This window comes from Sitodiplosis mosellana, unplaced genomic scaffold, assembly GCF_009176505.1.
Source record: "Sitodiplosis mosellana isolate CC-2019 unplaced genomic scaffold, AAFC_SMos_1.0 Smas_scaffold_405, whole genome shotgun sequence".
NCBI lineage: Eukaryota > Metazoa > Arthropoda > Insecta > Diptera > Cecidomyiidae > Sitodiplosis > Sitodiplosis mosellana.
In genome coordinates this window covers 1-12,634 of record NW_022595647.1, presented here as the reverse complement: position 1 = coordinate 12,634, position 12,634 = coordinate 1, and the positions used below count along the sequence as shown (strand labels likewise).

The 12,634-nt window shown below is 38.5% G+C and overlaps 2 protein-coding genes across 2 annotated transcripts; both read right to left on the bottom strand.

The window, feature by feature from the left end:
* Window positions 1-46: 46 nt before the first annotated feature.
* On the bottom strand, window positions 47-1,095 carry LOC129570853 (putative helicase MOV-10). The gene is made up of 4 exons (XM_055450575.1): window positions 869-1,095; window positions 679-782; window positions 309-567; window positions 47-230 (listed from the first exon to the last, which is right to left on the bottom strand). The coding sequence occupies exons 1-4, from the start codon at window positions 913-915 to the stop codon at window positions 47-49; spliced, it is 594 nt and encodes a 197-aa protein (XP_055306550.1). The 5' UTR covers window positions 916-1,095.
* Window positions 1,096-1,901: 806 nt separating this feature from the next.
* Window positions 1,902-5,928, bottom strand: LOC129570852 (uncharacterized). The gene is made up of 7 exons (XM_055450574.1): window positions 5,031-5,928; window positions 4,667-4,895; window positions 4,306-4,534; window positions 3,717-4,226; window positions 3,463-3,619; window positions 2,621-3,358; window positions 1,902-2,506 (listed from the first exon to the last, which is right to left on the bottom strand). The coding sequence occupies exons 1-7, from the start codon at window positions 5,926-5,928 to the stop codon at window positions 1,902-1,904; spliced, it is 3,366 nt and encodes a 1,121-aa protein (XP_055306549.1).
* Window positions 5,929-12,634: the final 6,706 nt, after the last annotated feature.

Below are 12,634 nucleotides of genomic sequence, written 5' to 3'. Positions count from 1 at the left end.
GCACCAATTCTAATTTTAGTGGCACTAATTAGCACTAATTAAGCACTTATTTTCCACCGAAGGATTTTTCATTTTTCGAAAATTGTCGGGCTGGAGAGAATCGACCCGCACATTCATCTATGATGACATAAGAAAAATGAGTTGAATCGAAATCACGATCACAACGGGCTCGCATTAAATGGCCAGCAGTTAATAATGTGCATATAAGCACTCGGAATTGGTACAAGTAACTATAAGGGTGATATCGGATAGTATGTTTGAGAATGGGCAAATATAATTCATTAAAATCGATATAAATTTCTTAATACCTTAAACTTGGATAAATGAATTTTCCACCAGATTTCTCAGGGTAATAATTGCAGCATTGTTTGATGTTGTTGTCCAGTTTCGATGCACTATATGACTGTGCATACATTCGAAAAATTTCTCCCACTTTAAGTACACCGATAAGCCGTTTCGCTATTTCGTCGCAGGCATTGTTGGAATTAGCACAGACCAAAACAAATTTGTTGGATGAGCGCACAATTTCTTCTATTGTGGCTACCAAAGTGCCCGTTTTGCCAGTACCTTGAACAGAAATTTTTCTATAGATTACAAATTCGTACAAATCCCAACAAGCGCCTACACGCGCCTACAAGTCATAGACTAGATCTCAGAGGATATGTCGTCATCGCATACCTGCGGGACCGAATAATAAGTATGGAATTGAACCTTCTTTCATTTTTAAAATTGATGATACAGCAACCCGTTGTTCTTTGTTGAGGCCAGCCGATGTATTTCCACTAAATTTTTTAAAATATATTTTATCCGATTTTATCTAATATTTTATAAAAAACCAATATTGGTTTATCAATTATAATTGATATACCTGAATTTGTAGTCATTTGCCACTTGATTGAATTGAATACAATTCATATCATACTTTTTGTTTGCAATTAAATGAGAATGCAATTTGTTATGATGAAAATGTTCTAAAGCTGTGTGTTGAATTTCATATGTCAATGTATTGACTTTGAAGCATAGGTCGAAATTGTGATTACTGCAATATTTTTGAAGTTTCCCAATACATCCACCATATATATTCAGATAAATATAATCTTTGTCAGCATACTTTATGCGACCTGGTATTTCAATTTTGGGCCTGAATCCTGGAGAAGACTCCAATACAAACTTATCAACCTGAGATTCTTGAATTGCTTCATCCAAAAAAACCATGCTTTCCTATAAAAAAAATAATAATTTATTACTGTCTATTTTGGGAAATTTTGAATGGATGTTTAACTAGTTTTTGAATATAATTAAATTGCATAGTAAATTGCCGATTTTTTGACCGATTTACATGTTACTTGTTGTTACACAAAAAAAAACTTCTTACGACTTCTTACATCATTTTTAATTTTGAAAATATTTCCAATCCTATCGAAGATTACTTGCACCATCCGGCAATTGAATTCTTGTAAAGATAGTACTTCCGCCGCTTGTTCCATGTGTAATAAGCGACGATACCAGTGAAAATATTTTAAGCTATCTTCTCTAGTATCTACTTCACTTTCATTTTTGGCTGTTTTATTTTTACCTCTACCATTTTCAATTTTAAACATTTCTGGAGGGACTTCAAACCTGTTTATAGAAAAAATAAATACTTTTTTTCGCTTCTTTCATAGATTTTGGTCGATTTTGTTATGAAGTAATCATGTTTTGTTTCGGAGGCACCGGGAAGCACCCAAAAAAATTTTTAAGAGATATTGCGAGATATTGTATGAGAAGACTCCCCGTATTTTCGAAAAAAAAACATCACCGGGCCAAGCGGGGCCAAGCTCATTTGGATGGTTCATAATCGTTCATAATAGATCGTAATAGGTTCCTACTCGATAAAACTCGATAAAAAATAATGAAAAAAATTAAAACATTACCTTTTTAACGGTTGCAATTGCAATCGCCCAAAGCATCTCGTTTACGACTGATACGGAAACGATTGGCTTTTTGGGAATATTTGCAATCTGCTTAGCGCTAATCTTCGCGATCTTCGGGATTTTGCAATTTTTTGATATCATTGATCTAGCTTTCCGTAGCGGCTGAGTTGCTTTTCCTTTTTGCCGCGATGTCTGTTTTTCATACACTTTTTTGGATTCTAGAAGATTTCGGATCAATTGATCTGATGCTTTTGTGGTTGGGGACTTTTTGATAACAGGGAGCGCAGGGAGAATCTCATTGTGTGGTAACATTTTTTGACGCTTTCTTTCGGGACTACCTGACCGACCTGACAAATTCGCATCTGTGATATCACCGATCTGAGATGATGGTTTAACTGTTGCTGACATAAGAGAATTCGATGTCGATGAGATGAGCACGGTGCTCTGGTTATTTATTTGCTGTTGTTGCTTGTATGGTGGCTGATTGATAGCTCCACTCATTCGGAATTGTGATGTCATGTTTTGATACATGTCTGGCGCTGGTGTCGGTTGCAAATTTGGACCACTTTGCATATACGGGGCATTGTATGGTGCTGAAAGGAAGGCAATTTTTAAATTAAGTTAAAACAGTCAATTTGTGCAATTAAAAGTTCTGTTCAATGAAGAAAAAATCAAACCTTTGAATTTGTTTGGAAATAAATTCGTACCTGCATTTCCACCTCCATAATGAGCCGAAGCGATGTATCTCTCGTAATGACCGTATTGAGATGGCATCGGCGACGAATCGTACAGAACGGCTGGAGGTGATGGAATTGCTGACATACCGCCAAACTGTGACGGTTGGTAATATGGTTGAGGTGCCGTTTGAATGCCTTGTTGCATGGGTGGTGGCGATAGACTGAGACTCGATTGGTGCATTGGTGGTTGGTTTGGTTTCACTTTGCATACATTAGCCGTGGCTGATAATGGGTCAACGTTGTGTTTTAAGTCGGCATTTGGGTGTGAATTATTGTTACCGCCGACCATATGCTGTGGGCTTGGATTGTAACCCACATTGTCGATTTCGGCATCCTGTCCGCCGGATTTTGTAAAATGATCGAGTGTGCTTGGATCTGGTCCAAATGAACTGGAATACGATGATAAACCAGATTGGTGCAATTGTTGTTGTGAATGCGTAAACTGGTGTATGTGCTGTTGATGTTGGGTCGAAACAAATGTCGACGACAAATGAGAATCGTCATTATTTCCCGAATTGCTTAAATTGTTGCCATGCTCAATTACGGGTGGCATCGTTGGTACCGTTTCCCACACCTTTTTAACACTGGTAATTTTCTTGCTGAGATCGGCAATTGATGGTGAAATCGTGTTTTGACCACTGGCAAAGGAATGAATGGCTGTTGAATGTGATGGTGGTATGCACAAACCACCCTTTGAAGTTTTCTCACCTGAAAATTTCCGAAAATGATTAGTAAATTTTCGAATTGAAACGGCAGCTCGCGGCAGCTTTGAGACAAGAGCGGACAAGAGTTCTTCATTTCAGACAACTTACTTGATTGTGTATCGTTTAAAATTTCCGATCCGAATGTGAACGCTGAAGTAAGATCTTTCTCGTATTCGGCATCGGATTTGGGGAATGACGTGGTTTGTAGAGCCGACGATATCACATCGGTTTGTGATGGATGTGAGCGTTGCACTTGCGATTGCATCTAAACATGAAAATACAACAAAATTTAGAAATAACTCACACATTTTCATGGGAAGATGAATATAGAACACGATAGAACAGGAAATATTGTTATTTACCTGTTGTTGAGAGTCGAGCATATTTTGGAAGCTACCGCTCGATGCATTCTTGAACACGTCATCAGCTTTTTTGTCGAGATGAGGATGATGACCGCCCAAATTTTTTGACTGTACTTGATCGTATTGATTTACACCATTTAGTTGCGATTGTTGCGATGAATTTTGGATTTGTTGTTGATTTGATGAAGTTTGGCGTTTGATTGGGCCAGGCATCGTTTTGAAGTTCGTATTTTCGAAAATGATCGTGGACATTTCGGTCGTTGAATCAGCTTGATTGTCAAAGTCTTGGCTCAGCTTATCAATCGATTGGATACTGCTGCTGGAACGTTGAGTGATATCGGATTCATAAGCATCGCCCATGTGAGCTATGTCACTCTTGTTCCATGTATTTGATGAACATGAACCGGTGCGATCGCGTCGCTGTTTCACAAATCTTGGTGCCATTTTATTCGGTTGCTGTGCACGATTTGCTGGATTTCCACTACCCACAACACCTAATGGTGCGTTTACCTTTGAGCAGAAAAGAATTTTATTTAGTTAGTTTCAAGTCAAAGTGACAAGAGATACGTTTTTATTTTCGATTGCTTACCGGTTGTTGAGATAGACTGATGTTTGATGTTGGTTTTACGTTACCTCCCACTGGCTTGGCCGGAATAGATTGGCTCACCGGTTTAGATGTCGTTTGAGCATTGATCTGTGGCTTGCCGCGATTTACTGGCGCTGTATTGCCACGTGTGCTGTGCGCATAGTTTGAATCATCCTTTTTAGCGACAACAGTTTTGTCTGGTTTACTTCCAACGGCCGCTTGATTTCCACCACTATAAATACGATGAAAAATTATTATTGATGTGAAAGGTTTTAACATTAAAAATACGAAAACGGATTCATTTCTAAAGGTCAGTACGGGTCAGTACGGGTCAGTACGAAACGGTACAAAAAGCTTAAATTACATGGGCTGCTGTTTATCTCCTGAGAATGGTGGAGACTTTTCAGTGCGTTGAAGTTGTGGTGGTTGAGTCGGGATAGGGGCTGGTTTTGAAGCATCGTCCGATTTTACTATTGTTTGAGATTCAACTTTTTGACCAGTGGAATCCTTGCGTTGAGGAGCTTGTGATGAGCCGCCGAATGCTGGTTTTGCTGGCTGCGTCTTCTTATCGTCAGACTTCAACACTTTTCCGTCTAGAAAATTAAAACATATTTATTAGATGTAAAATTATATACAGAGAGATATATTTCAAATCTACTCAACGGCTAATTTCAAAAGTAATTGATTGATGTTGAGAAAAATGGCCTAAATAACCGTAAATAACATACCCGATGAGTCAGTTGTATGCGTAGCATTTTCATCAGCGGATTGAGACTCACTTTTCTTGCTTACTGGCTCTTCAGTTGTTGTTTCTGGTTTCAATTCAGCTTTTTCGTCAGTTGGTCCAAATGGACTTTTTGCATTTAGTGGCCCATAATTGTACGTATCCTTTGAATGTCCACTTCCATAGCAACGACCAATTTTGGCTGTAACACCTGATTTGTCGTCCAATTTCTTTTCAGTGCTGGTGCCGCCGCTTGGCTCATTTCCCAACACACTTTCCAATGGTATTTTGTTGGTTTCACTTGTCTTTGCCGTTACACTTGACGAATCGCTCAAAACTTCGATCGATTTACGTGCAATTTCTGGTGTATTTGGAACACTATCGCTCCATGAATTCGGTGCTTCGATCATACTTGGCCAAGTGATAAATTGTTTGGTGACATCTTCTTGTGATTGATTCAATGATATAATGGATGTATTGCCGGTCGAATGCGTTGACAATTCGCGTTCTTCGGATTTTTCTTTGTCCGAACGGCTATCGATTGAAACCTTACGCACACGCTGTAAAATCTGTTTCGGTTGAATGTCATTTTTGGCCGATGTACTTGATGTGCTCGAAATTTGTCGCTGTGGTTGTTTAAAGTCGATTTCCATTTCATCAGCCCATGATCCAATCTTGTCTTTAAATTCTGGTTGCGATGAATCGGATGTGCTGCGAGCCAAATGCGCCGTTCGTTCACCAACTGAGCTATGGCTAATCGATTCACGACCACTGCTAACACGATCATCATCTTCCGATTCGCATTGTCCAGACGAACTCTTCGAATGGGTTGAGTATGCTCCGCTGGCATTGCCCTCTGAATATGCCGGTTTGTCTCTGATATCGTCAACATTACGTTTCATACCGTGCGGTGCTTGCATCGACTGATTTGTTCGCGCGGACCTGGTCGATGTGGCCCCGATGATTCACCACATTTGTATGGATATCGGTCTTGTTGATCGCACTGTTTCTGGAAGCGTGGTGGCAAATTCGATTGGTATGATTTGTTGAAGAATGCATCACCGCTGGCAATGGGTGCGCCTCGATCCCGTGATCGGTCGCCAATGTCACGATCGAATTTCGGTTCATAACGATTTCCATACTCGCGCGGTTCCTTGCCATTTTTACTTTTACCATCATCTGAACGATATATGTCATTTGTTCGTCTTTCATTCGCTTCACCCTTGCCATATGCTGGCGCAGACGATGAAGCATTCGATTCGTTTTCATTTTCACCGGACAATTCTTTATTTTTGTTAATTTTCTGTTCCAATTCTTGAAGTTTTTTAGCCGCAGCTAATCGTCGTTCATTTGCTTGTCGCTCTTCTTCTTCTTTGCGTTGTTTAACGCGTTCCAATAGTTCAGCATCGAAGTCAATTCGGGAAACAGATTCATTCATGGATGCTTCCTTAACGCCAGTGTTGTCGAGCAAATCATCTTTGTCATCACTACTGAATGACTTTGAATTTGAATCATCGTCGCTGCCATCAAGTAATTCGAGTAATTTGGCGTAATCGACTTTCTGCAAAATTGAATGAGCAATGCATTAAAATCAAATGATCATCATGCGTCATCATGGGTTGAATTCGATCGAATTCGATAACTGTCTATAACATTCAAGCACTAATGTCTCGCAAAAATGTCAGTCAAATCAAAATATACCTTGGTCGCAGCGCGACGGCCAGATCCTTCACATTTTGGTGGTGATGTGAAACTATCGTCGTTGAAGTTATCCTCATCGAATGAGTCCTTGCTATCGCTGCCCTTCTTCTGCAAAACCGAACAGTTAATATCGGTTAATATGATATGATTTTCGATGATTTTATTCATCACGATTCATCAAGAGTGACTTCAAAGAGAAACAAACCTTCTTGCCGAAGCTGACTTTTGATTGTAACTTCGGTGCCACGGGTACCATGACAACTGGCTGAATTGTTAACTTTGATGTCACCCATTGAGCACATTTTTGGTTATTTTGTCCACTATATTGAGCGGGAACTTCATATTGCCGCGCTTTTGTGCGAATACCTGCGCGTAAACTTTTTAAATGATTTTCTTTGTGTTTTTTGATTTCGTGCAACTCTATGCACCGATACGCGCACATTAGTCCTGGAGGACATTTCACATTGCAACTAAAACGTAGCTTTTTCATTATTTCCAAACGCTCTTCTTTTGCGTCATTTGTCAACTGAACTTTTCGTTTTTTTTTATTTGTTTTGGAATTCATTTTTCACTAATTATGACTGAACTAATAACTAATTCCGACTTATTCTACAGCGGTCTACCGCTGTCTACAGCTATTTATTTCGATTTATTTCGATTTATTTTGCAAATTATTTGTACTGTTTTGTTTTTAGCGGTCTTAAGATGTGTTTTGTAGTGTGTTTTTCCCGGTTTTTCCGTATTTTACTTCAAAAACACGTGTGAACAAATGTCCGCAAATGTCATCGAATGTCATATTGTACCGTATTGTACGATATTGTAGGAGATTGTAGCGGATTGTAGGTTGGACTAATTAAATACTCGCTTAAATATGTATTGGAGCGCATATTTACGCGTATTTAAGCGTATTTAAGCGTATTTAAGACAAGTTTTTGAATATGACGGTCGATGACGGTATCGGACGGCATATGATCGAACTTGATATTTCTTTTCGTTTTTTCCGGTTTTTTCTTCACTATATTCTTCGATATTCTTCATATCGGTTCATATAGAAAAATATTAAGGAATAAAACGACGTAAAACGAATTACACGGAATTACATACGCGTACATACGTAATCCAAAAATGATTTTTTCGAGTACTTCCCATCGCTTCCCATCGCTTCGCATACAAAAGTCTCAATCGCATTAGTTTCTTTTTTTATTTATTCAAAATTCAATGGTACGTCAAATATTAAATATATATTAATCGAACAAGACCAGATTGGATCAGGTGATTTCGGGTGATTTATTACGATTTATTGTGCGTCTTTGTGCGTCGCCCGGCGTCGTCTGCAGCTCGCTGAGCGCTAGACAGATGGGTATACCTCCAATAAATCGCCTTCTTTCATTTGCAGACCGTTCGGTGTTTGGTTTCCGTCGACCCATTCTCCGCTGTACGAAAAGCGAAAGCGAACCTCTCCCAATGAATGACCCTAAGCGCGTAACAGAGAAAAACCGATAAAAACGCATAAAAATCAAGATAAAAATAGAATGTAATGCAGTGCTGCACCGGACAGCACTGTTGTAATGCGTTTTAATGAAATGTTTTGAGCTATTCTGACCTAATTTTGTCGAATTTTGTAGGACTTACTGCATATTTGCAATAGCTTTCCATAAGCTTCGCCAAACAAGCGCCTTTGTTCATCTTGAATTGGATGACGCGATTGTCGAGACCACGCACGTTCAAAATAATTTTGTCTTCCATGTCGACCGAGATTATTCGGGTTTGTTTAAAACCGTTTAAAAAACACAAAATCCGACGAAATCGTTTATTTCTTAGTACGTCTTTGTATTGCTTACCGTCGCTTACGATCGCTTAGTATATTTCGGTATATCAATCGATATCAATAGTTCCGAATAGTTCATCAATTCAAAATCGTTCAAAATGGTTTGACAGAAGACAATATCGGACAATATATCGCTATATATAGTCGTATATAGTATTGACCGGTATTGACCGGTGTTGAGTTGAGTCGACTTGAGTCGACTTGAGTATTGAGCGGTATTGAGTACCTAAGCATTAAAGTATGCAATGTAATTCGTATTTCGCCCGATTTCACAATATATGGAACTGTATTTCGCTGTATGGAACTAGACATGGAAATTCAAACTAAAAATACATAATTTTGTCGAATTTTGTTCCGTTTTGTTCACCAAATTTGCAATCGTTATAGACGGTTATAGATTCAGTAAAATTTGGTAAAATTTTATTTCGTTTGATTGAATGAAAGGGGTTTAGAACGGGGAGAAGAAACAAGGAGTTTAGCTCCGATTAGCTCTAGATAGAGTAACTTTATTTATTTATTTTCATTTAATTTCGTTTAATTTATTTATCAACACCGCCCAAAACGGCCCAAAATACTGGCTGAATAATCTAACAGCTGCATCGAGCTGCATTACATTATAAGTTGCGTAAATATAGTTCTCGACTATGCAAAAGTCTGCAAAAGTCACCTTAAATCATGAGCTAATGATCAAACAAGAGAATGCTTAATAGAAGCCGATTGTCAACGGCGGTCAACGGCGGTCAACGGTCTAAGATAATCTAACTACACGTGTAAAAAGATAGACTAACTGGAGCGTTGAACATTATAGTGTCGACCTCAATGACTGCAAAAGTCGTCGTACAATTTATCAAATATGTGGTAAATTGAAGAGAAGTTTTACGTCTAATCTAATAAAGTTCCTGTTGGTTGATCTGAATGAAAAATAGATCTAGCGAGCTATTAATATCGATTAATATACTTTCGTATACTTTAGTCCAGACTATATAGTACGATATAGTATTAATAAAATCAGTCTTATTTATGCGAATTTATGATGAACTGTGATGAATATAACAAAAATAAGTCAAGTGCTTGTAAAATTTGAGACTTAGTTTGAAATCTAGTTTGAAGCACATTCGAATGTTTGTTTGTTGTTTTCTTTTCTTAATACGAATACCGACGAATACACGCGAATACATTTCTCGTTCCGTCTCATTCATTTCTGAATATATTTTCTTATTGTTTCTTATATACTTTAGCCTATTCCTGAGTCAATTCCGGTCTATTCCGGTCTATTCACTCAGCTTTTTACAATAAACCTAGCAATAAGCCCACGGATAAGTCGGGATAATTAGACGTAAATAGATAGATATAACGAGATCGAACGAGATGTACAAAACCAAACTTAATTAATTTGCAATATGAATATTTAGGAAAATGTTGCCGAATGTTTTAACTATTGCCGGTTGGATTCGATTGGATTGTTGATTCGTGTTGATCGGTTAGGTATTGATTGGCTCGTATTGGCTTAGCGATTAGCGGCCGTTAGCGGCGATTGGCTCGCCGCGAGTTTCTATTTCTCCTTGAAAATCGCATCAGTAATTGGTTATTTTTAATCTCGATATTGAGACGTGTCTGACCTTGGATATTTTCCCAAGGGAAAGGGACAACTACGACATGCTCCTCGTTTGCTCCGACTGATGTTGAGATCGGTAAACTGTTCCCAGATACCGCAGCTACGTTTCGTGAATGCGTTGGAATGGCGTTTTCTGCGTTTTCCTGCAGCCAATTTTGCAAAATTTCAATTGCATTTGATACAGCCGTCATACTGTGATTTCGGCTGGCACCCAAATCAACAAACAACCGAATTGTTTGCGCAATGGGTGTCCGGCATGTGGGGCATAATTCATTCCTGTAATAAAAGAACGTAAGAGACGGTAAGAGCGGGTAAGAGAAAATCAACTATATTGCAAAAAGCCAAGTCGAGCCAAGTTACAACAAAACCAAGCAACGCCAAGCAAAGGCGAGCGAAGGCGAGCAAAGGTAAAATCGAGTAAAATTCACTTTCGACCGTTCCACACAATTGGTGGCTAGATCGGGCTAGATTGGCGGTGGCGATGCCATATAATACCGAGCCATACAATACGATACAATAAGGTAATGTCGGGTCAGTTGGGACCGGTTGGGACAGTGACATATCTCCGTAATTTGAGAGTGGAAGTTAAACGAAGTTAAATATCATTTTTGTTGTGTTCATGGCACGCCAAACGACGCCAAAATTTTGTTGGGGTTGCATGCACCGGCATGCACTTGGTACGTGCGGGTACGTGTTCAAAAAGTTAGACTCAAGGCGTTAAAATCGGTTAAAATTAACTCATAACCGAAAAGGAGTTAAAATAAACCCTTTTTAGCGCTTTTTAGTGTCAAATGGTGGAAATCGGTGGAAATAGTGAGCTATCTCAAAAAAATTGTTATCGAGGTATCACATTTCATCGTAAATGAATAAACATACAATCGCACACAATATGAGGTTAAAACCTGTTAAAACACTTGGATATTTTTATATTCTTTCCGATTCTTTCGCTTATTTTCAAGATTATATGTCGTTTTCGGTCGTTTTATGCGGTTTTATGTCGTTTTATGTAGTGTCCCAACTGACCCGACTACTTTTCTTTTTGCAAAAAAATGGTACTTGAAAAAATTGACATAATTTTTTTTTCTGATAGCACCGGATAGCACAATCGGGGTACTTTCTTCGGCAGAAAGTTAGCTTTGAAGGTTACCTTTCCCGACCTTTCCCGACCTTTCCAACCGTTTCCAACGACACCCTAAATTCTAGAAAATTTCAACCTAACTTAAAGTTCTGGCTTCCAAAGCTAGCCTGTCCCGGCCTGTCCCAACTGACCCGAACTGACCCGACAATACCGGACAATACCTTATACAGTAGAATACGGTAGAATATACCGGAATATACATAACCTCACTCGACCTCACTTACCGAATTTGTGAACGGCAGTTGTGATGGAAAACATGCCCGCATGTTAAGGCTTCGACGTGGTCATTTTCATCTATTTCAAATAACGATTTTATGCAAATGGGGCATGTGGCACGCATGATGTTGATTCTCGTTGATTCTAGTATTGATTTACGTTGATTTATTGTGAATAAGTGAAAACAAATCGAAAAAAATTAATAGCTTGCGATAGCGGGCTTATGCCGAAAAAAACGAAACACTTGAAGAAAATCGAAGAAAATATCGGCAACTATACCTGTGATGAGACGTGATAAGATGTCTGATCGTGTCTGACGGTGTCTGATGCTTAGAAAATAGCTAAGAAAATCGACGAAAATAGTGATGGTTTTTAACGGTTTTTAATGCTATGAAAATCGGTGAAAATATTGCTGTGATCGGCTGTGATTCGTACCCGTAAAAACGAAACTAAAAACTGAGAATACACGTTTTTTGTGTCATCTCCGGTCATCTCAGTTAACGTCGAATGTATTTAACAGTATTTAATGCGATTTAATGCCATACGATGCGATACCGTACGATACGATGCCCAATCGTGCCCGACGATGCCATCGGTGAAGTACTTCTTTTCGCCCGTTTTCGCCCGTTTTCGCCCGTTTTCGCCGGTTTTCGCCGCTTTTCGCTACTATGTATATCGATGTAAATACGTGTAAACCGGTGTAAACGCATGTAAATATGTAATTCATTGCATACTTAAGTTGAATAGTAGTAATTAAACTGAATTGAACTTGAAATACCGTGAAATACATTCAAAAACGTAAATACACCTACAACAATGATACCATATCGTACCATATGATACGGTATGATACAATACCAAATTACGCCAAATTTCATTTTATTTCATTCGATTTCATTTATTGACATCGCCAAAGAACTGGCTGAATGAATATTTTTGCCGAGTTTTGCAGGAAAACGACTCCAAGAGGCGTGAAAAACCTGATCTTTTAAATTTTATACAATATAATGCGATATAATGTAAAAAAATCATTGACAAAATAAGTTTCCATTATAAAAAAAACGGGTAAAACAAAAACCTCCCCAAAAATTACTAAAACCTCCCCAAAAA